General features: G+C 50.6%; 1 protein-coding gene across 1 annotated transcript; it reads left to right on the forward strand.

Annotated features, from left to right (window-relative positions):
- Positions 1–4673: 4673 nt before the first annotated feature.
- ERLIN2 (ER lipid raft associated 2) lies at positions 4674–25904 on the forward strand. Its single transcript, XM_075910972.1, has 12 exons — positions 4674–4770; positions 6585–6706; positions 7952–8033; positions 8982–9028; positions 10113–10174; positions 11665–11790; positions 14381–14454; positions 14730–14788; positions 16081–16172; positions 17821–17910; positions 20651–20730; positions 22746–25904. Exons 1-12 carry the CDS (start codon positions 4714–4716, stop codon positions 22926–22928), a joined length of 1074 nt encoding a protein of 357 aa, XP_075767087.1. The 5' UTR covers positions 4674–4713; the 3' UTR covers positions 22929–25904.
- The last annotated feature ends 244 nt before the right edge of the window (positions 25905–26148 follow it).

Raw genomic sequence — 26148 nt, forward strand, 5'->3', positions numbered from 1 at the left:
GAGACAATGGCTTAACAAGAACATTTCAAAGACTTTCAAACATGTCTCAATTAACTGTGCACTAAAACCTGCAACATATTTGTACGTGGGCTCCCTTTCACCAGGCCAGAGAAGATGGGAGAACGGCAGGAAAAAATGGTTTTAAGGCTGGAAAGAAATGGATATAGTAAACCATTAGTTTTATATATGTATATCTAAGTGTCTACTGTTAAAAACCAGAGAGAGGGGCGGCACAGACATGTTCCTGGCCCCAGGTATGAAAATAATGATTTCTTAGCTTTTCCCCCCAGGATTATTACAAGTAATATTTACCTTTGTGCTAGTTCACATCTTGATACGGTTAAACACGTGGCCACAGATGGTTTCCCATTTAGAATAACAATATAGCTTGAGCATTATGAAGCACAACCCCGTTGGTGAGCCAAAAAACACCCTGCCTTTAAAAGGCTATTACTTCTAAATATTATATGTATTTTGTTTCAGCTCAGAGCAATTTCCTAGTTTACTCTTATTAAACCAAGAGGCAGTTGGGCAGCAGTTCTTGATTTATGAAACACATACTAGATCCATTAAAACCTTTAAAAATTTAATACATTTTATCAAGAGCTTAAATCTGGGCAAACATTTATAAAATCTAATACAGGGCATATTTCATCCCAGGTGCCCTTTTGCGCTTATTTAAGAGCTGTAAAATTTGAATTGACAAATATTGCAGATATTTCACTCCTTATTTCTAACTGGTGCCGAATTCTTCTGACAGGTTTGTTATATACACCCTGGGAGATCTATCAAGTGTAAAGATCAAATTATTCTCCTTTATTGACATTTTATATGTCTTTTCTATATTTCTTAAGTCCCCTTCAACAATTACGGACGCTGAAGATTTAATATATTTTTGCATGGTCTGTCACTTTTCTTATTATTACTACTCAGTCTGGCCAAACCTGCAGTGGAATAGGGAACAGATTTTTTTAAATCGCCTCCAGATTTGTCAGACAAGGAAAAAGAGAGGCAAAGAATTTGTGACATGGTCTAGCAGCCACTTCACAGCTTGAGATTGACATTGGATTAGTGTCAGTCAGGTGGAATTCAGGAGGTTTTGATTTCTAAAGAAACTCAGCTGAAATCTTTCCCATGCAGAGGGACAAGGAAGGCAGGTGGAATAGAATGTATCCATCGCAGCCTCGCTGTGGGACGAAGCCAGCCCCCCGAACAGCTATCTATTCCCCTCCCCACCCCATTGCTCCTAGCCCTATTGTGGGGCAAAGGTTCCTTCAGTCTGCTCCTGCCTGAAATTTTGAGCCTACCTTAGCCAAAGACCTGTCCAAGGCCACTTCTCAGCACTATGAATAGATCTGAGTCACTTTCATCCACCCGGAAACTGAACAACAAACATCCCAAAGACAGCGTCTCCAAGCTGCACAACACCCACCATAGCACCAACAAGGCAGCCAGCTTTAACTAATTAACTACCAATTAACCAACTAACTCACTCTTTGGGTATGTCTACACTGTCGTTTTTTCCGGAAAAAAGGCTATTTTTCCAGAAAAACGACTTACGTCCACACTGCTATTGCGTTCTTTCGACAGAAAGTCAAAAGAACAGAGAGGTTTTTCTGATAGCAGTAAACCTCTATGAGGAAGAAGTCTTTTTCTGGGGAGCTTTTTCAGAAAAAGGCATGTGTGGACGCGGAAGAGAGTGTTTTTCGAAAGAAGAGGCCTCCAGGAAAAAGCACTCTGTCCACAGTAATCACAGCTGAAATGCAAGATAGGGTCCATTCAGAGTGGACGCTCTCTTTCAAGAAAGCAGATCACTTTTCCATTGCGCTTTTGCTGTGTAGACATGCTCTTTCAGAAGAAGTTTTTAGGGAAGATCTCTTCCAGAAAAGCTTCTTCCAAAAGAAGCCTTCAGTCTAGACGTAGCCTGAAGCACCTGGCTTTCCTTGGTCCCAGCAAGGAGATCACAGCCATGGGCTCTGGCAGCAGGTCAGTTCCCAATGTGGAGCAATTGCTACAGTCCACAGGATGCTAAAGACACTCTTTTTTTTTTTTTTTTTTGCATTCCTTTCAAAAAACTGAAACTTGTATTTCAAGAGATGTTTGCAGTGTGGCTGTAGCCAGGTTGTGGGGTAAAAGCTTTTATTGGACTATCTGCTGGTGAAAGAGACAAGCTTTTGATCATCCCAAGAAAAGCTTGAAAGTTTGTCTCTTTCACCCACAGAAGCTGGGTCAGTAAAGGATTCTCGCCCACCTGGTCTCTCAATTTCCATCACCTTGCATTCACCTGGACTGCTAGCTGGCTTTGCATGTACTCACTCAGCAGTACTGCATGCACTGACTTTCCCAGCATGGATTTGTGCATGCAGCCAGTCCGCTGAGTTCGACTGTACCCCAGCTGGCTTCAGGCAGAGGTTTCACCCAACACTCTTACAAATGTTAATTCACTGACTGTAGCAGTCAGGCATCACCGGGGGCAGCCTGACAGGTCTCCTGCTTCTTCAGTGTTGACAACCGTTCAGCTGTGTGCGTTCATGCGTTTGCTACCCGCTAACTGTGTTGACCCTGCACAATTAGTCAACACAGCAGACTCCGAGAGAGCCCCCAAAGACCACAGAATCAGATAAGGATCGAAGGCGGCAGACCAGGTTGATTGTAGGTGAGATACGGTCCTAGCTTCTCCGGATCAAAAGGTCTATAGTTAGGCTAACACAGGCATGCCCTTTACAATGGGTCGACGTTGCTTTATTTGAGCAAAGTCTTCACTATTGCTCCTAGGCCTCAGGCCTTATGTTTCAGGCCTGTGATACAGTAGCGTATGTTTCAGACCCTCATCTTACTATATGGACTTTCACTGCAGCCCCCATTTTACAGATGCAGAAACTGAGGCGCAAAAAGGCTGCGGGTAAAATTTTCGAAAGCATGTAAGAGCTGCCATGAGGGGTCAGATCATGGTTTATCCTGCCCCATATCCTGTCTCCAACATTGGCCGGTGCCAGAGCTTCAGGGGATTGTACAGAAAAGGGCAATTCTAGAGTGGTCCAGATCTGTCTTCCAAACCTGGCTTCTGGCAGTCAGAGGTTAGGGTCACCCTGGGCACAGGGCTGCATCTCTGGCCATCTCTGCTAAGAGCCATTGATGGACCGACTGTCCTCCCATTTCAATGGAGACTTAGGAACCTCTGGAAAGAAAATGACTTCAACTCAAAACAAAATGATTAGCACCCGTCCATGTGGTCAGTGTGGCAGAGCTGGGACTATAAATCATACACAGATCTATGGGCCCTATAGTAACAGACCTGGGAACAGAACCCAAGACTCACGGGCCATAGGGATGAGCCTGTTTTGGAAAGAGGCATAGGAGCGTGGCAAACTGATGGCCACATAGCAAGTGAGCATCGGACCCAGGAGTCCGGGAGTCCACAGTGAATTGTTGAGGGAGCCAGGAAATTGACCCAGACGCCTGGGACTGCAGGCGGGTGGGCGCAGGAGCCAGGCATGTGGGGCTGCAGGCGGGTCAGTGCGGGAGCCAGGCGTGTGGGGCTGCAGGGGGGTCAGTGCGGGAGCCAGGCGCGTGGGGTTGCAGGCGGGTCGGTGCGGGAGCCAGGCGCGTGGGGCTGCAGGCGGGTCGGTGCGGGAGCCAGGCGCGTGGGGCTGCAGGCGGGTCGGTGCGGGAGCCAGGCGCCCGGGGCTGCAGGCGGGTCGGTGCGGGAGCCAGGCGTGTGGGGCTGCAGGCGGGTCGGTGCGGGAGCCAGGCGCGTGGGGCTGCAGGCGGGTCAGTGCGGGAGCCAGGCGTGTGGGGTTGCAGGCGGTTCGGTGCGGGAGCCAGGCGCCCGGGGCTGCAGGCGGGTCGGTGCGGGAGCCAGGCGTGTGGGGCTGCAGGGGGGTCAGTGCGGGAGCCAGGCGCGTGGGGTTGCAGGCGGGTCGGTGCGGGAGCCAGGCGCGTGGGGCTGCAGGCGGGTCGGTGCGGGAGCCAGGCGCGTGGGGCTGCAGGCGGGTCGGTGCGGGAGCCAGGCGCGTGGGGCTGCAGGCAGGTCGGTGCGGGAGCCAGGCGCGTGGGGCTGCAGGCGGGTCGGTGCGGGAGCCAGGCGCGTGGGGTTGCAGGCGGGTCGGTGCGGGAGCCAGGCGTGTGGGGTTGCAGGCGGTTCGGTGCGGGAGCCAGGCGCCCGGGGCTGCAGGCGGGTCGGTGCGGGAGCCAGGCGTGTGGGGCTGCAGGCGGGTCGGTGCGGGAGCCAGGCGTGTGGGGCTGCAGGCGGGTCGGTGCGGGAGCCAGGCGTGTGGGGCTGCAGGCGGGTCGGTGCGGGAGCCAGGTGCCCGGGGCTGCAGGCGGGTCGGTGCGGGAGCCAGGCGCGTGGGGCTGCAGGCGGGTCGGTGCGGGAGCCAGGCGCGTGGGGCTGCAGGCGGGTCGGTGCGGGAGCCAGGCGCGTGGGGCTGCAGGCGGGTCGGTGCGGGAGCCAGGTGCCCGGGGCTGCAGGCGGGTCGGTGCGGGAGCTGGAGCTGGAGCCAGGCGTGTGGGGCTGCAGGCGGGTCGGTGCGGGAGCCAGGTGCCCGGGGCTGCAGGCGGGTCGGTGCGGGAGCTGGAGCTGGAGCCAGGCGTGTGGGGCTGCAGGGGGCGATCAGGCGCGGGCCCTTGGCGTGAGTCTCTAGCTCCCCCTGGCGGTGTCGCCGCGGGAACTGCAGGCTCCAGGGCCGGGGGGCGGGGCGGCGGCGCGCAGTGATGACGGGATCCCCGTCACCGCGGCGGCGACGCACCCGGAAGTCGTTGCCGCCGGCGGTGAGTGCGGGCAGCCTCGCTCCTGGCTCCCCGGCCCTGCCCCCCCCACTGAACCCCCCCTTTTCAGAGCCCCTCCCCTCCACCGAACCCCCTTCCTGGGGCCCTTCCCCCCACAAGCTCCCCCCCCCGCGAGCCGCACGCCAGGGCTGGGACTCCCTGTCCCCTGGGGCTCGCCCCCCCCGTGGCTGTCTGGGGGTCCCTTAGGGGTGGGGGGGACACGTGGGGACAAGGGCCCCTCCCTCGCGTCGTGGGCTGCGCGGGTGGAGCCGCCCCGCGTGGGGGGGGAGGCGAGGGCCCCCCCGCATTGGCTGTGGGGTCCTTGGGGGGCCCGAGCTGGGTGTCGGGTCGGTCCCTTTCCCCCCAGAGCAAAGACACCGGCGCTTTTTGGAGGCAGGCGCTCGGGTGCGAACAGGCCTGCTGGCTGCCACGCTGGCCCAGATCAGGGTTTATTGGCCCAATGCCCTGCCTGGGCTCCTGGGGCCGATTTCCGATGCTTAGTAGAGTCCTAGAATAGAATCCCAGGGCGGACAGAAAACTCAGGAGGTCATTGTGTCCAAGCCCCTGCCCAAAGCAGGACTAATCCCAACTAATTGATCCCAGCCAGGGCTTTATCAAGATGGGATTTAAAAACCTCCAGGGATGGAGATTCCGCCCCCTCCCTGGGGAACCCAGCCCAGAGCTTCCCCACCCGCCTAGAGAAATAGCTTTTCCCAATATCCAACCTAGACCTCCCCCGCCGCAACCTGAATATCCAAACTAGACCATAAGATCCTATGTAGTCCCATGCATGCTCTGACATTTGCAAATAGTAAATAACAGTTTGTTTTCAAATAATATTCAATTACTATTCTGTGGGTGCAGCTCAGTTACAATGACAGTTACAATGTTTCATTTGGCAGCCTCTGTCATTTAATCAGGATTGCAAGAGGCCTTTTGTCCCGTTGAGGGGGTATATAGCACCTGGAGTTAATGTGTCCACATCAAACACACTGTTTGCCAAGAGTCCTCTAGTGCACCTGTACATGTTGCCAGGATAGCAGAGCAGCTTTAAACTCCGTGGAGCTTGAGCCTGGAGAATGCTAATAACGTGAAAGAAATGTAGCCGTGTTAGTCTGGTGTAGCTGAAACAAAATACAGGACTATGTAGCACTTTAAAGACTAACAAGATGGTTTATTAGATAATGAGCTTTCATGGGCCAGACCCACTTCCTCAGATCAAATAGTGGAAGAAAATTGTCACAACCATATATACCAAAGGATACAATGTTAAAAAATGAACACATACGAAAAGGACAAATCAAATTTCAGAACAGAAAGGGAATGGGGGGGTGGGAGGTAAATGTCTGTGAGCTAATGATATTAGAGGTGATAATTGGGGAAGCTATCTCTGTAATGGGTAAGATAACGTGAAGTGGAAGTTGCACTAGGCTTTCCTTTAACTATACCCGGATGCGGTGGTGGCGGGGGGAGGGTGTCTTAAAACTGATACTTTAATCAAAGCACAACAGGAGAGAGATGTCTGAGATGTTGCCGAGGGGTGGCTAGAGCAGCAGATGGAACTTCTGAGTTCAGTTCCCAACTCTACTATAGATTCACTCCATGACAACGGGCATGCCAGTTCACTTCCTCAGTTTCCTTATTTATAAAATGGGAGTAAAACTGACCCCTTGGGAATACCTATGGGACTTAATTTCTGTGAAGCACCCTCAGCTGGAAGCATAGTTATTATTAAATCTAGTGTTAGTATTAGGCAACGTGCATTTGGTTAAATATTTCTCAGTCTCTGATCTCGTGCTCTATGTCCCTTTGCCCAGGCCGTGCACTCAGGAATGGCCCAACTAGGTGCGATAGCGGCCCTGTCTCTTAGTTTTCTGGCTGCAGCTCTCTTCTCTGCAATTCACAAAATTGAAGAAGGACATATTGGCGTTTATTATAGGTAAGGCATGCATCTGGAATATTGTTTGGGTCACAATATTTTGAAACCATTATCCAGTGGCTTCCCCCGTCAGAGGCCAATTTACTGTCAGAGTGTGGTGGAGTTGGGAAAGACAAAGTTTGCGATCCCAAATTGGCAGAAGGCACACCGGCAGTCTTAGAAATGATCAGTGATTCCGCATTAATATGAAAAACTTGTGAACCATCCTCCTTCACCTGGATGTAAAGTCTGAATTCAAGCTTCTGTGTTATCCCCAGAAGAGTTGATGATGCCCCCAAATCCTAATATGGGAATAAGGATTGCAGCTCTCTGCTCTGTGTCAGGGGCTTGTGATGTTAGCTATGTTAGGAGAGAAACAGAAGTTTGGGTTCTGGTTTGAGATGTCTGGCAGGTGACTGGAGAGTGAGAGATGTAGATGAAAAGTGCGGAGCTGGCAGCCACAAGGATTTAAGTCCTCTGTTCATCCTCTGATAACATACAGCATTGGCATTGCTTGCTTCCCTTCTAAAAAGTATGCCCTGAGCTAAAGGGACGTCCTTTGTGTGTGAGAGCAATTCGGTCTCCATGACTCATTCAACCCTTAGCAGCTCTGATGAACCTGCCAACCGAGGGGCTGACTAATGACAAATGTATTAACATGTTTTAGTGATGGGAGACCCTTCCACTAACTCGTTCCACATAAACTAATGAACAGCTGTTGCATTGTAACAGCTTTTGGTTACTGGATTTGAACCAATGGCTTGGAGGTGGAAGGTCCAAATCTAATGGCACTGATTTTCAAGTATTAATCTTAGGGTATATTTAGTTTGTCTCCATCTGCTTTGGGGTTATTTATGTCTTTAGAGATCATTCATTCTGAAGGTGTGTTTTTCCATGTTTTGATCATGAATTTGTAAAGGTTTTCAAATCCACAATCCTAATGCTGTGTGTCTGACTCTTAGTTAGCGGGTGACTTTTCACACCCTAACTGGCAATTAAACGTGGCTTGTGACAAAGCAAAACCAGCCCTCACAACCACAGAGAACAGCTTTTCCTTGCTTATTGACAATAGGGTGAACTTGAAGGAGAATAGTGTCCAAGCACAGCTGACAAGTGCAGATATCTATCTGTTTGGAAGTGACAAGATGTCAGTTTATTTACCTTTTCAGTGGATCTAACCTGTAATGCCTTCCATGCCTTCCTTCTCGGACCAGATACTTGTGAATAAACCGTGTGCCGTTCTTCTCTTTGTTTCTTCTCCTGCAGAGGTGGGGCATTGCTGACTTCCACAAGTGGACCTGGCTTCCACCTTATGCTCCCTTTCATAACCTCCTACAAATCAGTGCAGGTATTTTTTGCATTTATCTGTTTAAATTAGTGTTTTCCCACCAAGCTGCTCAGAAAGTGTTGCATTGGGACATCACAATCTGTTCCAGGGCAACAGTCTGTGATGTTGATTATGCTTCAGTGGAAAATCTAGGCAGGAGGAGGAAATGCCCTTATGCTCAATATGAGCCTGATTCAATATTTGCTGAAGTCAGTCGGCGTTGGTCTGACTCTACCTGCGCAAAAGGTGAAAATGGCCCGTGTGCAGGGGGCCGGTGCAAGGCTTATGCACCACTTAACCCACAGGGCTTTAAGCAGAACTTCATAAAGCTTGTGCTGTACCTCTGCATGGGGCCATTTTTCCCCAGAGCAGAAGAGGACATAGGGATCCTGCACTGTAAATGGTCTTTGCATTACCTGCTCCCTTTTTATATTTCTTCCTCCTCTTCCCTCTTAGACACAACAGACTATTGCAGGGTTTACATCACTGGAATTGCCCAGGCCTGCTCTGTGCTTTCTGGGCTTTTCCCCATTTTATTTCCTTGGGATGGTACACCTTTCTTTTCCCCATCTCTTTCTCTTCCTCCGTTTTTCTTTCAAGCAGCGAATAAATATTCTGAAGTTGGCCTTGGAACCTGTCCTATAAGCTTGCAACTTAGAACAGTGGCGCAAACACTCAGAGTGGTGCAGTGATGCACTCTTTCTGTCGAGCAGCAAGTCGCTTTCAGGGTTATCCCTAGAGCTGGTAGGTGCTGGACAGGAAATGGTGGCAGAATCAATAGAAGCAGATATTGTTCTGGCTTGTTCAGTTTCCCAGGCTATTCCAGGACAAAGGGTGATATAACGAGGAACCCAAGAGACATTACTCTGTAACCTGGCAGAAAAGCTGCTGAAAACCCAAGGAACTACAGAGCTCTGGTACTGTAAGCAGGCTGGCTTTTAACTGAACCTTTGTTCTTTCTCTCTCCAGACTACGCTGCAGACAGACGAGGTGAAAAATGTTCCTTGTGGTACCAGGTGAGATGTCAGACCACCCTCTAGCACAGCAATCAAGCTGGTTTTTTTTCTTGTTGCTTTCTCCCCCATGCTGAGTCAGAGCTTGCCGTATCTGAATGTACTTTGCCCTTTGTTCCTTTAGTAGGCTGGTCAGATGCCTTCCTGCTCTGCCCTGAACTGGATCCTATGTTTTCAGGAAGTTGCAACATGCTCTGACATTGCCTTGTTTTAACAGCCTCTTTGGTGCGTGTTAGTTTGTTCTTACTATGCAAACAGTAGCGCTCTGCCTCACAGGGGAACTCAATCTCTGTGGCCTGATTCTTGACCTTCAATTTCAAATTGGGAGAGCCTGCGTTTCAGAGCCCATTGCATGTATAACCCTTTCCACAGCACTATCTGTCCATGGAACTCAAATACGGAACCTCACATGTTCTCTGGGAAGTAGGTTTTATCCTCTTTTTGCCAGTGGAGAAATAGAGGCACAGAGAGGATAAGGAACTTGTGTGAGGTCACAAGAAAGTCAAAGAGCTAAGGAAAGGATTAAGGAATCCAGAGAGAAACCTCCCTCCTCTCTCCCCCCCCCCCCCCCCCCCCGCACTGAAACCACTACACCTATTCCTGCCAAACTAGAGCCCATTGTCCCTAGCTTACTGCTAAATCCAGAGTAAACTTGAGCCATTGGTGTTGGGATTCCCCTGAGACCTTCTGTTTGGATTTGCACACCATTGGAGGCGTTGAAGTGTCCCTTTCGTCCCGCTAGAGGGAGTTCTCTCTGTGCCTGGTCCCTCCTGATTCCCTCTGTATGGCAGTTGCATGATCGGAGAGCACATCAGCCTCTAGCAAACTGTGCAGTAAGACTTGGCTTTTAAGGATGGGGTCAGGCGCAGGGTGGTGTGGCTGGAAGCTCTGTTCCCTGCCTCCCATCCGTGTCTCCATTACGTGCGGAATTATTATGCATAAGCAGCGGCTTGTTCCAGAAGAGCCAGTGCTGCATACATCCCACGCCCGCCCTAGACCCTGGCTGTGTTAGCGAACAGCTTTATTTGGTTCTCAGTGTTACCCTGGAATATACACCCTCCTTTTTCTTTTTCTCTTCCTTAAACAGTGGGGGCGTGATGATTTATTTTGACAGGATCGAAGTGGTGAATTTCCTGATCCAAGGAGCTGGTGAGTTATCTCTGCCAATGCGTCTGTGAGGCTGCAATAGGAAGGACTGTCATATCTGAGCATTAGCACGGCTTTTGCCTTCAGATCGCTCCATATGTTCCTGCTAACGCAGTGTGGGATAGAGCAATCAGATGTGCCTATGCAGTGATTGATTTTGGAGGAAGGAAGAGCCATAGAAATTGGCACTGTCCCCAGAAGCCCTCTGCTCCTTGGGCTTTACCAGTTACAATTTAAAATTAAGTTTGACACTAAACCGGTTTTACTATTTTATGTGTATTTCTCTGTTTTAGTCTCATTTTCATGCTCTTGCTACTGCCACTGATATACTCGTTTTTCTAGAGCCTGTCACTGCAATATCAATAATACCGATCAGCTGCTTATTATTTATCTTCTAGTAACCCTTATGAGTGGCAGTATTTGTTCTAGGTGCTGTCATGAAGAGCTTACACTCTAAACAGACAAAGAGTGGGAGAAAGGGATGCAGCGCACGATCAGAGGGTTGACACTTGAGATACAGATTAAGTGACTTGATCCTGTTTCCCCAAAATACGTCACAAACAGATGTACTTGGAGTCGCACTAGGGATGTGGCTGGTTAACTGATAGGGGCTGAAACAGCTCCCTGCCTGCCGGGGACAGGGACTGCTCCAGTCATCCTGAGCAGCCTCTGATTGTGGCGGGTCAGAGCACCCTGCAGTCAGGGTCTGCTCTGGCCGGGCTGGAGCAGCTCCTACCTGCAGTGGGAGGGCTGCTCCAGCCCACCCCCATTTAATTGGTTAACCACTTAAACAGTTAAATGGGATTTTACATCCCTAGGTCCTGCTGGGATGCAGCCACCTCTGGGGTGGAGTGCAGCAGCCAGCTAACACATTGGAAAAGAGTGGCATGAGGGGATACACGGGCTGAAAACCTCACGGCAAACTGCTGTGCTTGTGAATACCCTGGTGGAACCACAAAAAAAATTAGAGTGGGACAGAACCAGGCTGGTTTAGATCCCACTGGTTAAAAGCAAATCTGAATGTGGTGTTTGGGCCTTGGGAGCTTCCTCCTGCTCGGAGAGCCTCACAAATTGCTTGGTACATGACTAAACTCATTAATCCACATCTCGTATTGTCCAGACCTCATCCGCGTCTCACCGCCTCTCAGCAAAGATTTAATAGCAGATGCCGTGGAAAGGTCTGGTGTTACTAAGACTTCATTATGTTTACAAGGGATGTGACAGCACGTTGGTTAATATGTTATCAAGTATTAGCATCAATAATTAAAGCTTCCCTGTCAAAATAAATGAGCAAAGTGCGTTTCTGCAGTGCAGGGATCTTCTTTCCATTTTGTTCACTTGCTAGAGTTGAGGTTCCCGGCGTTGGCAGCAAGACGCCCCAGTAACTAGTGCCGATGTGTCCCGTTCCCATTGCATGTATCCCCGGAGGGGGACCCGATTGGAGACCACCGCTGCCCCGCTCTCCTAATGCAAACCTCTCTCCTTCCCGCCAGTGTATGACATAGTGAAGAACTACACAGCGGACTATGACAAAGCTCTCATCTTCAACAAGATTCACCATGAGCTGAACCAGTTCTGCAGTGTTCACACGCTTCAGGAGGTCTACATTGAGCTGTTTGGTGAGTCATCCCCTCCACGCTTGGGCTCACATTCCCCCCAACCTATCAACATCTCCTGCTGCTTCCACAAAGTTTTCTGCTGCCACCGCATAGAGTCCATTCGTGCATGTTCAGAGCCTCCGAGGCCCTCTCCATAGCTGATGGAACTCTCCTGAGATCATGCCAGTTGCCGTTCTGGTTGTGACAAGGATCGATTCAATTTCCTGAATTATAAATACACATGCCTCTGGAGCCAGGAGTATAAGGACTGTGTAACTGTAATTAAGTTGAACCAGCCCTGGCCACAAACAGAACAGCTGATGGTCCAAGGGAAGGTGTGGAAGCTTCATTGGTTGGATGTGTCTGTTGAGCTAACCCTTGCAAAACTGTCATGAGAAATTTACCGGCCCAGGCACAAAGCCTTTACCTGCCCTTTGCCACCACAAACAAGAGCTTAGTTACCTGCCAAGAAATGTTACACATTCCAGGCAAGTAAAATGCTGCAAGGTGAGCTTGTCTGTCTGTTCTGCTAAAGCAGCTATTACTATGCCGCTTAGGCCTGCCATGTGGGTGTGTGGGAACACGGGGATCTCTCGGGAAGGGACAAATCATCCTCTCTTGTAGACATCTTAAAACTAGACTGTACAAGGACTAAGAGTACCAGTTTACAGGAGAGTGTAAGCAGAAGGCCTAACAACATTTCTTAACTGACCTTTACCCTTTCTGAATTCTTTGGGGTTTTTTCAGGTTAATTTTTCTTTTGAAACGGTGAGCCTATCGGGCCAGAGAGGGCAGCAGGGTGCCACCAGAGGCATAATCTCATGGTGGGACATTTGCACAGACACTCTGCATTTTTGTTCTTATGACTCCATGAGCATGAGCTATTCCTCCTATGGGAATGTGTGATGGCCACTCATAGTTAACTGCTGCGTCTGCACTGCACTTTTCAAGAGACTCCGATGGCCCTCTTTTGACGAGGGCACTGCTACAGAACATAGCTTTGGGTTCTGTAGAGAAACAGAAGGGGAATGATCAGAAAGCGTATTAATTCTTCACCCATAGATGTCAGCAGCAGGTACTGATGACAGAAGCTAAAAAGAGACTGAAGTAAGCTAATTTGCATGGCAGGAAGAGTCCGTACCAATTTCTATGCACAACTCCATGATTGTGTCTGTCTGAGCAGGATGCTTTTTGGCTGAGGAGTTAGAAATGGGGTGCCAGCCAATTGCACACAAACCTATGTCATGATTCCCTGCCTCCACATCTGGAGGCAGGTGCAGGAAACTGAGAGCAGCTGTTTCCTAAACTCCTGGCCGATGTGTTGTTTGAATGTGAATTCCAGGCACCCGAACTGGGACAAAGCATGGTGAGCCTGGATCACTTTCAGGGCTGTTAACTTTTTATTTTCCTGCTGCATTTCTCAGCAGGCCCCAGTGGAACACACAACCTTCTGTGGAGTTTTCATTGAAGTAGGGCTTTCAATTCTTTATTTCCTTTTGAAATTCCCCAGCGACTTTGAATTTAATTCTTATCCTTGGAGCCAATTGGACTTGCTGAGGAAAATGTATCCAGCCTATTAAACTAACAGAGATGACCTTTCACCTTTCTCCCTTTTCCGTGTTCCATCTCTTGCTGGCACACATGCAGCCCTGGGGAGATCAGGGCCTGGCTCAGCTCGGCTTTACATTGTTGGGACTGCTCCAGGACCCATTTGGACCAATGCTGTTGGGGGATGTTGATTAGAATAGTTCCCACACACCGGCATCCCTCTAGTGCTTGTGGGTGTTTCCTTGAGTACTTGCTGGAGGCTTGGGGCACCCTGAGTTCCTCGAACAGAGAGACGCTTACAAACCCAGAAACAGTAGATGAGAGAGATCCAGATCCCCCGATGGCAGGAAACTTGCCAAAGCGCATACACCCACCTGACCTCATAACATCTGGCTCAGAACAGTGGAAGTTCCACGATGTCCTGGGGGTAATATCCCTTCCCCTGTTTTGGCAATCAGATGAGCCCTGTGCATCTGAGTGGCAGGCAGAGTTGATAAGCATCCAGTCCTATTTATCCCATGAGATGCTGCCAGTTGCCTGAGAAATTGTCCAGTTATTCCCAAGAATGTGGATTCTGAGAGTACCTCTGGGGTCCATCCATCTCAAAGATCTGTGACTGGATTGGGGAAGGTTGTAGGCGTTTGTGAATCCCCTTTAGTAGAAATCTTTGGTGCAAGTTCATAGTCATGCCAGATACCCGCTACTTGTCCCCTCCACCCGACCTCAATTGCGGTGTTTTGGTTTCACCACCAAGTTTGTCCGGGCTTGCGTCTTGTTTACGTGATTCCATCCTGTCTGCTTGTGCTCAGCCTGCTGTTTCAAATCATTCCCGATTGACCGAAAGGCTTCAGGACCTGGCTCAGGTTTGTGGGTTTGTTAAACAAAACACACCATCCAGGTGTCTCTTGATTTCCCCTCTGGGGTGGTGCCTCTGTGTCTAACCTCAACTTGCCTTTCATTTCCAAGAGTGCTCGCTCCAAGCCTGTCCTGAATAACTCCTCAGGGGATCCGAGAGCCAAATTCCTTTGGGTCCTTTAACCGTGTCTCACTTTTCTGATATCAGATCAGATTGATGAAAACCTTAAACTGGCTTTGCAGCAGGACCTGACCACGATGGCTCCGGGACTCATTATACAGGTAATCCGGTCCCCGGGGGCTGTGTAAGGCGCTGGTTGTGAGGAGAACGGTCATGCCTGATACACGAATGCTTAGCTATTGGGTGGGCCGGGATGGAGAGAGGCACGCCATTTCTGGAAAATCACTCTCTAAGCAAGACTCCGTGTTGCGTTCCTCCGGGCACCTAATTATCCTTTGGCTCAATTTGACGTCCCCCACCTTTGTTGCCAGTGTTTTGGTTGCTCGTGGTGTAGCGGCTGTTTGTTTTACCTTCCTCCAATTCGCTGTCTTTCCAGGCAGTCCGAGTGACGAAGCCAAACATTCCAGAAACAATTCGGAGGAATTACGAACTCATGTAAGTGCCACCTTCGTGTTACCACAGCAACTTGGTCATCCTGTCGAATGTGTTTGCGTAGTGTGCTCTGATCTGCCTGCTGTCTGCCAGACACGCTCTTCTAGCCTCGTACTGCTTCGTGGCCACGGGGGGAGAGGGGGGATGGGCATCGTACACACAGGCCTCTGCCATCGTGAAGGTTTTTCTGTATTTTGCGTGTGCATTTGCGTGGCACAAATTGTTCATTTGGGGGCCAATTGACCTTGGCTCTAGGCCTTCAGTGGGTAAATCTTCCCCGTAGTCCTGCTGTTTGAGTGGCGATGAAGAAATGGTTGATACAACAGGCTGAAGACCTCACAAAGCTTTGAAATAACTTGTTTTAACAATACTTGGCAGCGTGATCCTGTTGTGTCAATGTATTCTAAGCCAACTGCCTGTCTTGTGCTGACCGCTCAGAAACACACTGGTTCTCTGGGCACTCTGCCGCCAAACACCGTGTAACCAGGAAGGGGCTTCCTTTCTCCCCATATCCTCTCCCAAGGCTGTGTCCCTAGTCCCAGAAGTCCAGGTGTGTGATGGGTTCCCAGCATGGAGATTCCATATTTCTAAAATCCCCTCTGTCACTACACACGCAGCCCAGTGTGGTGTCCTTTGGAGAGCGGCATGTTCTTCAGGCCTGACTTCTGCCCCCTGAGCTGTTCTTCAAATGCAGGAGGCCAGTGAAGAAAGGGACTAGACACACACAGCACGGGGAGCAGTTTTTCTAAATAAAAAAAGCAGCATTTGATCCCACCCCCCCACATCCCATAGGTAGGTACTTACAGATGGGAAAGCGATTTCCCAGGGAGAACTTGCAGCTATGGCTGTGTTGCACACTGCGGTTTTTTACACAGCTTCACTTCCGGCTTCATGTTCCTATTTGAATGGTTTGATACCTGCACAAAGAGTGTTAATATGCACAGGTCATTAGTGCTTATGTTCTCCACAAACTGCCCCCACTGGAGGGCGACATGCAGGCTGGGGCAGGTCTGGTTCACCCAGCAAAGGGCAGCCGATCAGACAAATAGGCTGCCTTGTTGTGGGGGAACAGGCGACTTTTTATTGGTTAGGTTAGAAAAATGGCGTGGGGGCGTCGATGACATTAGCAAGGCAGCGTGTGCGTTGTTCTGTCCACTGACAACGGGCTGCAGACAGTGAATCCCACCCAGGTTCGTGGCTGTGGGTAGCAGTGAGCCAAGCATGGCAGGGGAGGCGGGGGCTCCCGTCCAGCTCAGGAGCTGAAGTTCTGCATCTGGCTCATTCTGGCTCACTAGGGAGAGCGAGAAGACGAAGCTTCTGATCGCGGCTCAGAAGCAGAAGGTGGTGGAGAAGGAAGCGGAGACGGAGCGGAAGAAAGCCCTTATTGGTCTGTATTCGCGTCGCCCCTACCTGGGGTTGCTTGAGAAACTTTCCGGGCACGGGGAGAGCAGGGGTGTGCTGCCCAAACACCTCTCTGGAAGTACATGCAGCAGCTGTGCCCCAGCTGGGGCTGGTGAGAGCGGCAGCGTAGCCTGGTGGTGGCGCTAAGAGATTTTAAAGAAAGTGACTGCAAACTAGGTTAATGGTGCGTGACGTGGGAAGGGGCAGGGAAGCGCTAACGTGTCTAGCCACGTTCTGGCCATAGCAAGCCTAATTGCCCCACTGGATGTGCAAACAAGGGGCTTGCTGTGAATTTCTCTACTGGAAAATTCTGGATGTTGCAGCCACGTGTTCCTGGGTCTGTTTTAAAATGAGTTCCCCCTAATCTGGGCGGCTGCTGTGAGCTCTTTGAACAGCTCCGTTCAACAGTGTTCTCTCTCGGGTTGGTCCCCAAAGCCCCCGTGCAGCTCTGGACCTGGCAGGTGGCTTTCCTGTGCTCGCTTTGCCTGCAAACATTCCCTGATGTGTGTCTGAACCTCCAGGGGCTGACAGTGCCTAGGTGGGTGTGGAGCCTGGGGGTGTAGCCACACTGCAACGGGAGGTCTGCTTGCAGCATGTGTCATCGCACCCAAAGTAGCTTTAATCAAGCTTGGATATCAGTTAGGGAAGTAAAAGCCCATGACATTGGTTTACCGGATAAACATGAAGGTCAGTGCTTTATCCGGGGAGTCTGCTTTAGCCCAGGTGGGCTGGAGTGGCCCCCGCTCCTTGCTTGTGGCCAGGCTGGAGCAGCCCCTGCCTACACTCCACCAGGCCCACCGCAGGGCAACTAAAATGATGAGGGGTTTGGAACGCGTCCCATATGAAGTGAGGCTAAAGAGACTGGGACTTTTCAGTTTAGCAAAGAGGAGACTGAGGGGGGATATGATAGAGGTCTATAAAATCAGGAGTGGTGTGGAGAGGGTGAATAAAGAAAAGTTATTTATTAGTTCCCATAATAGAAGGACTAGAGGACACCAAATGAAATTAATGGGGAGCAGGTTTAAAACTAATAAAAGAAAGTTCTTCTTCACACAGCGCATAGTCAACCTGTGGAACTCCTTGCCAGAGGAGGCTGTGAAGGCTAGAACTATAACAGAGTTTAAAGAGAAGCTAGATAATTTCCTGGAGGTTAGGTCCATAAAAGGCTATTAGCCAGGGGATAGAAATGGTGTCCCTGGTGTCTGTTTGTCAGAGGCTGGAGATGGATGGCACGAGACAAATCGCTTGATCATTGTCTTCGGTCCACCCTCTCTGGGGTACCTGGTGCTGGCCACTGTCGGCAGACAGGATACTGGGCTAGATGGACCTTTGGTCTCACCCAGTACGGCCGTTCTTATGTTCTTATGTGTAGAATGCAGCATGGACTAGCCGCCCAACTACATATGCTGCCTCCCTGTGGGCTTCAGGCTCTTGGTACCCAAGGTAGCTAGATCAAAACTGGCTCATGTGTCTCTGCCTATTGCAGATGTACCTCCTGTTGCAGTGTAAATCGACCCTCTTGGGCTTGGCTTTGCCAGAGGAGTAGAAGGGGGGTGTGGCTGAGAGGTCTCCTGTGGGAAAGGAGCTTGGGTCGTAATTCTTTGGGCATCAAGATGTTTCCTTTACCAATGCAGAGGCAGAAAAAATTGCCCAAGTGGCCGAAATAACATATGGACAGAAGGTGATGGAAAAGGAAACCGAGAAGAAAATCTCCGAGATAGAAGGTGAGCCACAGCCTTTCCGAAAAGCAAAGTCCTTTGTGCTGCTTATTGGAAGATTTCGAAGCACGTTACAGATATTTTGATTACTCCTTGCGGTGCAGCTGTAAAGTGGGGATCCCTGTGGGGATCTTATGGGTAAACGGAGGCACAGAACGAGCATCTGACTTGGCCAAAGCCTAACCACAACATGCCCCCTATGAAAGTATCAAGGCCTTTCATACTGACCCCTGTGTGGGGTTGCTGGAATTACCCTCAAAAGGCACTGCAAGGTTCAAAACATATTTGCCTGCTAGTTTGCTCAGATTCTTCTCTTCGTTTCCACCCATCGCCCCTCGGTTCACACTGGAGCCCCCTGGAGTCTATTGGAGCGGAGGACGCGTTTGCTCTGGCCCGTGTACCACAGTGGGAGAGCCCCGAACAAACATTAAGATGCTTGGTAAAGCAGCACGTGATGCAGTGCCGTGTGATTGTCCCCCACCCTCCCCACAGAACTGTTCCCCCGCTGCCGTGTGTGAGAACCGGGCGGAGCCTCTCGCAGCAGAGGGACTAGCCTAGAACTCTGCTGGGGTGGGGCGCCGCGCCGTTCGGGACGCGTGACACCCATGCCGTTCCACGGAAGTGGGCGTCCGCCCCGGTTCTTCAGAAGCTGTCTACAACGCGGACACCTGCCAAGCATTTTTCATAAACATGTTTCTAGATTTTTTTCTTTTGATCTAGTCTAAAGGGGGGAAAAAAGTGGCCACCCCCATCTCACCAGTTTGTCCAGCTCTGAGCTAAGCAGAGAGGTGCCTGGTACCCCTCAAGATCCACAGATCAAGGTGGCGTGTGTCTTAGAGAGGAGCCGTGGGCGTCTCTAGGCTAAACAAATGAGTGTTTGTCTTTGAAGCGTTAGCCACGGTAAACAAGCCCTGTCTTCTGTCTGCCCCACGGACGGCTGCCTTGCTGGCTGCTTTTAGGAACCAGTGTTGGGTAGGGGCAGGAGTGGGAGCATTTTCTTGCACGTGGCATCTCCCTGCTCATTTTCCTCTTCTCCGAGGTGCTGCTGGGCTGGCATCAGGCTCTGAACCGAGCGGGCTTCCCCGCCATGCAGGGCCTTGCGGCAGGCACATTCCAGGGCAAGAAAGGGGTTCCGCCCCTGGCTCCGAGCTGCACGGCCCCATTTCCAATTATGCTCGTTATAGGCCTTGTCAAGCTTCGCAGCAGCCCACGGAGAAGCCAATTAGAGTTTTACAGATCAGCAACTTCTCATTAAGAAGGTCCCAGCAGACCTACAAGAGTTTTTATTTCTTGTGAACACATGTCACCAGATGCCAGGCCGTCACGCCCGCTCCGTACCAGGCAGAGGCCCGGGAGCCCTGCAAGCAGGGAATTTCTGCCCTGCCTCAGCCTTTCCTGCTGCTCTTTCTGAGCCGGCCAAGCTGTTCTCATTAGTTGGCCAAATGGAGCGAAGCCTCGATTCGCAGCCTTCCAGCTGCTGGGGGTGCGTTGAAACGGAGCCGTTCTCCCCATGGGCAGAGAGAAAGGAATGGCTTCTCCAGCTGCTTGCCTTGCAGCAGTTGGAACAGGAGCCCAGCGAACTCTGACAAGCTGGGACTGAGCTTGCTACCTGAGTCGGGTGCCCTGAAGCAGCATCCAGGGGCCATAGTGAGCCGTACAGAGAAGCGTGGCTCTGCTCACATAAGAGGAGGGAGTGTCCATTAAAGATGGTTGCCCACCAAAAGTCTGGGGGAAAGGAAGAATCCAACAGGCAATGGGGAAGTGGTTTTCTTTACGTGACCTTCATAAAATGTTTCCTCTTGTATCCCTGCCGGATTCCGAGGTGCTTCTCTAAGACTTGAGCACTCAGCCTCTTGCAGAACCAAACCCTTTGTTTGCCCAGCTCTTGAAATCCTGGGAAACGCTGCATCTGTGAGACCATCCAAGGGCCTGAGTTTACACAAGAATTGGGGGCGCAAACCCCAGGGTCCTGGCCAAATTCCAGTTAGGGTAATTACATCCCCCATAGTTTCCATTGGATGGGGGTGTTCCTGATGTCCTATCCAGACATGACGTGTGGGATTGCTGCGTGCTGTTCTGCAGTGCGACAGCTGCGTTGCTTTTCCCCAAGAGGTGGCTGATTTTGGAGGCGGGGGAAGAGATTAACCATGTTCCTCTCTTGCAGGGACACGTTGGTGCATGAGCATCCCATTACCTCTCAGGTGTGGGGAGAGACTGTAGCTTCTAGCCCCATTTCTTCCCCCAGGGCCCAGGTGCGCCGCCCATCGCTCAGAAGTGGTGATACCTTGCCAGTGTGTGGATTAGGGATGTATCGCTTACCCGAGTGATTACACACTGGTTCCCAGTCTGGCCCCCAGGGAGCTGGCTGCCATCCTGCGCTGCTGCCTCTGTATCAAAGACAGCAGCACAGGGCAACAGCTGGTGCATGCTGGGAGCCGGCCCCCCAGTGAGTGTTGATTCCCAGGGAGCCAACTATCGCCCTGCGCTGCTGACTCTGTATGAGAGTCTGCAGCATGTGACTGCAGCTGGCTCCCTGGGAGTGTGCTGGCTGCTGGCCCTGCTCCCGGAGAGCCAGCGTGTAACCGCTAACATTTTTAGCAGCTACCTGGTTACAGTAATCACCATTTCGAACACCCCTAGCGTGGGTGCTACTGTAAATAGAAAGATCGGTCCAAACACGGTGTGCGAGACACGTGACAGCTAATGCACACCATGTGTCTAATGACTGCCCCGGGTTTCCTTACAGACGGTGCATTCCTTGCTAGGGAGAAGGCAAAAGCTGACGCTGAATGCTACACTGCCATGAAGATAGCCGAGGCGAACAAGGTATTTGTTTGCACGTTGTCATGGGCCAGATCCGATTGTGCTCGGTGCTGGACACGCACCAGGAGATGGTCCTTGTGCCAGAGAGCTCGTATAGTTTGTCCTTTTCTGTCCATGTGAATCTCTCCAGAGGAAGCCCAAACGTGCTGGCTTGTGCTCCAGGGAGGCAGTGCCGTAAAATGCTGCTGAGACCAAGCGCCCCTCTGGAGAGGGCTGGAGGGGCCGCACTTCAGCGCGATGCTCTCTCTCTGCTGCCCCCAGAATCCTTTACCTCCCGCGCCGTGCCGCTGGCAAACGTACCGCACAAGGGAGCGGCGGCTAGAGCGGGGGCGGGGAACCTCATTTGGGTCGGGGGCCACACGCAAGTGAGAAGCCCCTAGCTGAAAAGGAGAACACCACTCCCCACATGCCCCTCGCACACCGGAGCCTAAGGGGGCCCAGGCTAGCAGATTCTGCGTGCTCCAGCTCTGTGGGTGGGGGGCTGGAGGGCTTGCGTGGGCTTCCCAATGCAGGGGGGATCCCTGAGCCTCAGGGGCCAGATCCAGGCAAGCCAGGGACCGCATCCGCGCTTCCCCCCCCCCCCCCCCAGGCCTGCAGTTCCCCACCCCTGCGCTAGAGGATGCTTGTTACAAGATGATGTGATTACAAGCCAGATCAGAATCATGGAATTAATCAAGCTAACAGAGCCAGGAACCTGCTGGGGAGTAGCAAGTGTGTGTGTGGGGGGGGGGGAATCATATGGACAAAACCCTCGGGTGTAGAGTTAGAGGGATCGCGGCCAGTGGTTCCCAGAAGCAAACATCAGGTTTGTTGCTGTTTCTTTAAATAGGAACAAGATGAGAGTTCATGACTTAGGGTCTCCAACGCCCGGCTCGGGAGCCATCCGTGCCCTGAGAACTTCCCCAGTCCGGCCCGCGAAATATTTGGGAAAAGTTATGTAACCAGGCCCGCGCAGCTGCCAGCCAGGGAGTGAAAAGTGGGTGGCACGCGGGGACTCCCCTATTCCCATGGCTCCCAGCAGCACCCATGCTCCCAGAGTCCCGGCCACAGAGCGGGCTTCTCGGTCCGGGGAGCCATGCTGGCCTCCTCCGCTGTGATGCGAACGGCACTGGCCAGGGAGTCGCCTGAGCTGACGCTTCTGCAGCCAGCAGGGCAGGGCCGGGCCCAGGGTTTCATTGTTAGTAACACAGGCAGGGGAGGGGGATCCCAGCACAAGGACTTGGCTGGGGCATTCCCGGGGAGGGGGAGGGCCCAGTCATCAGGAGGCTTGTGATAAAATCAGGAGCGTTGGCAATACTGATGTCTAGACAGTTCCAAAATGAGTTGAGTGTCACAGCTTACACCTATGGCCGGGACGGCTCTGCACCTCCCCAAGACACAGGGACATGCCGGCAGCAGGAAGCCACTGTAGCCCCCGCTACATTGCTGGTGACGGCGGCAGGAGCCCCCAGTGGATTTTAAATGGGGGGGGGGTCGCCCAGGTCAGCAGGTGGGGCTGGGAGATGCGGGAGAAGGGGGAAAATGCAGAGGACGGATGCAGAACGAGGAGCGATGGTCTCAAGTTGCAGTGGGGAAGGTCTAGGTTGGAGATCAGGAAAAACTATTTCCCTAGGCGGGTGGGGAAGCACTGGGCTGGGTTCCCTAGGGAGGGGGTGGAATCTCCATCCCTAGAGGTGTTTAAGTCTCGGCTTGACAACGCCCTGGCCGGGTGGATTTAGTTGGGGTTGTTCCTGCCTTGGGCAGGGGGCTGGACTTGATGACCTTCTGAGGTCTCTTCCAGCTCTGTGATTCTAGGACCCATCCCCCAGAGCCACTGCCAGAGGGGTGCCCTCTGGCCCCCGGGGAGGATTTGAGGACAGTAACTTGCCCCAAGGTAAATTGAGTTGGAGACCCCTGCCTTAGGGAGTCTGCCAGGTACACTCGTGCTATGGAAAAAAGGCACCCTTCCGGGACATCACGACAGCTCCTTAGTCAGTAACTCTGGGCAGCTGCTGATGTTCCGTTTTCTCTTCATGCAGCTGAAACTGACCCCCGAGTACTTGCAGCTGATGAAATACAAAGCTATTGCATCAAACAGCAAAATCTATTTTGGCAAAGATATTCCCAACATGTTCATGGAGCACACAGGGAGCAAGTCTGCAGAGGGACTGGCGGAAGAGGCAAGAGAAGAGAATTGGGCTGCTGCCGTGGAGGATCTGTAAAAGCCTTGTGTAACACCGAGCGACCTTGCAAAACTTCTATTTATTTTGTAGCAAATGAAACAAACTGAGAAGTTGGTTTGTCCTTCTGAGAAGTTGGTTCGTCCTTTTGATGTGTTCACTTTACTGTGCTGGAGCAGGTGAACCCAACTTAACCCTCTCGGCCTTCTGTCTAGAAATATTTTGACACACACTTTGATATGATATCGACAGGTTATGTTTTGGTTACTTCTCAACAGCCAGATTCAGCTTTGCACTGTATCGTGCCTCCTCCCTTTTGTGAGCCTAGTTATTCTGGAGCAGGGGAGAAACTTGCAAATAGCCAGCAGGGTGACTCGCTCTGTGGTCAGGTTGATTAAAGGGAAGTTTGCATCTGCCTGAGAGTCTGTAGCCATTGGAAATGGGGAAGCAATGCCCAGAAGCTAGAGTTCCGTTTGTTAGAGATTCCCTGTACGTTTCTGAGGTGCTAGGATTTCTGTACACTACATATCCCAATGTAAGCAAGGCAGCACAGATGTGGTGGCAGAGCGTGCTCATTTCCCCATGTCCTGTGCTCAGTGTTTTTTTGCATTATTCATGTTTGGAAGAGGGATAAGATGGGTCTAAATTCTGTAATTCTCTTTCTGGAAAGTCATCTGTAGCAATGGTGCTACCAGGACCAGTAGCACAATCTTGTTCTCTAGCTAGATGGGACACAAATCTCCAAGGAGGCCAACATCCGCTGTCTTTCACCAGCACCCAGTTGACTTTCAGGAGAAGTAGCTTACAACGACGACGAATCACTCAGACCCCTACCTGCAAACACCTTGGCAGGCAAGGAACTGAGCTCCTGAGCTATCTCATTGACTTAGCACCTGCGTAAGTGTTTGTAGGGTTGGGAGCTACATCGGAATTAACCCAGCATGGTTCAGTGGCTGCCATGAGTTTTCAGGGAGAGACTGTGCAGAGAAGTTGGAGTGAATGGCTAAGTTTAGACCTAGTGTAGACAATTTGATTCGTGTTTAGCAGGGGCAAACAAAGCAGTATTGTATAGTCACAGGGAGAGACAGGTGTCCCGTTGTCTTTAGATATTTCAGAAACAATAATTTCTCTTTTTCCCCCTCAGAATGATGCTGTAATACATGTGATCCATTAAGGTGCAATCTGATTTGTTTTTAAGTCTTCAGATATGCAGCTGTGAAGGGTCCCTACATTTGTATGATGTATTCTATGCAAAGTCAGCTGGGGGAAATAAAGGGCTTCGCATAATTCAGGGCAGAAGAGAAAATCTATTCCCTGCAGGCCATCTCCTCCCAGTTGGCAGGAAAGCCTGTGTATTAATCACTGTTTTATTTTGCAACCTACACACTGAAGGATGGCAGCCACAGTCCGGGTGCAAACAGGGACTGGCTTATTTCATGTATGCTCTGTTGTTCCGTAGCCTGCCACGTCTACCATTAGTATTAGCTAAACTGCTGTGCACTAAACCTGGCCGGGCTTTTTGTAACGAGACCGCCCCAGTCAGATCGAAACTCTGCTGCCTGGAATATTTTTCACGTGACTTTTCTTTAATATTTTCACAGCTTGAATGGCGACTGTTTTGCCTGTACTTGAACATGTACAATGAAAGCTGACATCAGTTACTGCAGGAGAAAACTGATCAATCTATTTGTGGTATAAGAAAAGTCGTCATCTCTTCCTATATGTATTTTTTTACTTACTGGAAAACCTGAAGTTTATACCTTTAATTCAGATTCCAGGCCTATGTACTACATCAGACAACACTGCATAGAAGTATTTGATCACTACCCCAGCTCTCACCTTACTAGCGTTTGCAAGCAGGATTATACACAGAGAACAGGAAGAGCATGGGAAGAGGAGAACTTTTCTTTTTTGGGGGGCGGGGTTGAGGTTTTAGACTGAGAGGTCTCATTGGTCTTTCACGCCTAGTGAAGATTTGCATCTCATAACAAATGCGCCATTTTTAATCAAACGTTTTTTACTAGCAAAACCAAAATGAGCCAGTGTATTGAATGTTTTTATACGACTTTCATGTAACGCTAGTGTGGAATAAATAGGTCTTAGATTGTTTTTTACCGTAAAATTTCTCTATAAAAGAATGAAAAATACAGAAAAAGGCGTAGCCAGTGTTAGTAAAAAGTTAATTTGAAACAGTTTTGCAACTAATATTCTGCTTGGTTAAGAACTTCAGGTGCATCTCTTCTGCAACAGCAGCAAGGCCTCCCAGCCCAGCTGGGTAGACCCATGCTAGCTTGGCTCCAGCTAGTGCACAGAAAATAGCAGTGGGGACAGTGTAGATGAGACAGCAGCTCCGGGTCTCAGACCCACCCAGTCCTTTGGGTCTGAGCTCGGGGGACTAGCGTGAGGTTCTGTGTCCACATCCACACTGTTGTTTTTAGCTGAGCTAACATGAGTCCGTCTTCCTGAGCCGGGTAGCTTGCTGCCAGCTGCAGGGTAGAAGTGTCCCTTTGTTACAGCAGTTTGGGTCATGATCAAGTGGTGTCTTATCCCAATTAGAGGGGGAGGGCTCATCATGTAGTTAGAGCAAAGCTGAGACCATGACTTTCTCTACCAGACAGAATCAAGTGTTGGCATCGGACACAAGTTCTCCATTCTTTAACACATTTAACCTTTTTTTGCCTTCCAGAGTAAATGTACTACTATATTTAGCTCTTTATTCCAACTCTTCCTTGTGAGTATTGGGATGAGATGTCAGCTGGGACTTCTTTTTTTTTCCTTTCCTGCATGCAAATTTGCAATAAGCATTTGAATGTTTAAATCCACTTGTTCGATGAAGGGAATATACGGGGTATGGGAATGGTGATGTTTGGGGATCCCTGATTGAGGCATGAAAATAACTGCATTGGGCAGAGTAAGTTCTGACCTGTGCAAGTGAGGGGAGTGATGGTTTGGAATTAAAAAGCCTTTTTTATTTTGCTATTTGTTATAATGACCAAATAAAACATTTTTTCACTCATAGTTTTAATATTTTTTTCAAGCATGAATCATAGAACACTCCAACTGGCAGGGACCTTGAGAGGTCATCAAGTCCAGTCCCCTGCCCTCACGGCAGGACCAAGCACCGTGTAGATCATCCCTGACAGGTGTCTGTCTAACCTGCTCTTCAATATCTCCAGTGATGGACATTCCAAAACCTCCCTGGGCAATTGATTCCAGTGTTTCATCACCCGGACAGGCAGGAAGTTTTTCCTCGTGTCCAACC

This window comes from Pelodiscus sinensis, chromosome 28, assembly GCF_049634645.1.
Source record: "Pelodiscus sinensis isolate JC-2024 chromosome 28, ASM4963464v1, whole genome shotgun sequence".
Lineage (NCBI taxonomy): Eukaryota > Metazoa > Chordata > Testudines > Trionychidae > Pelodiscus > Pelodiscus sinensis.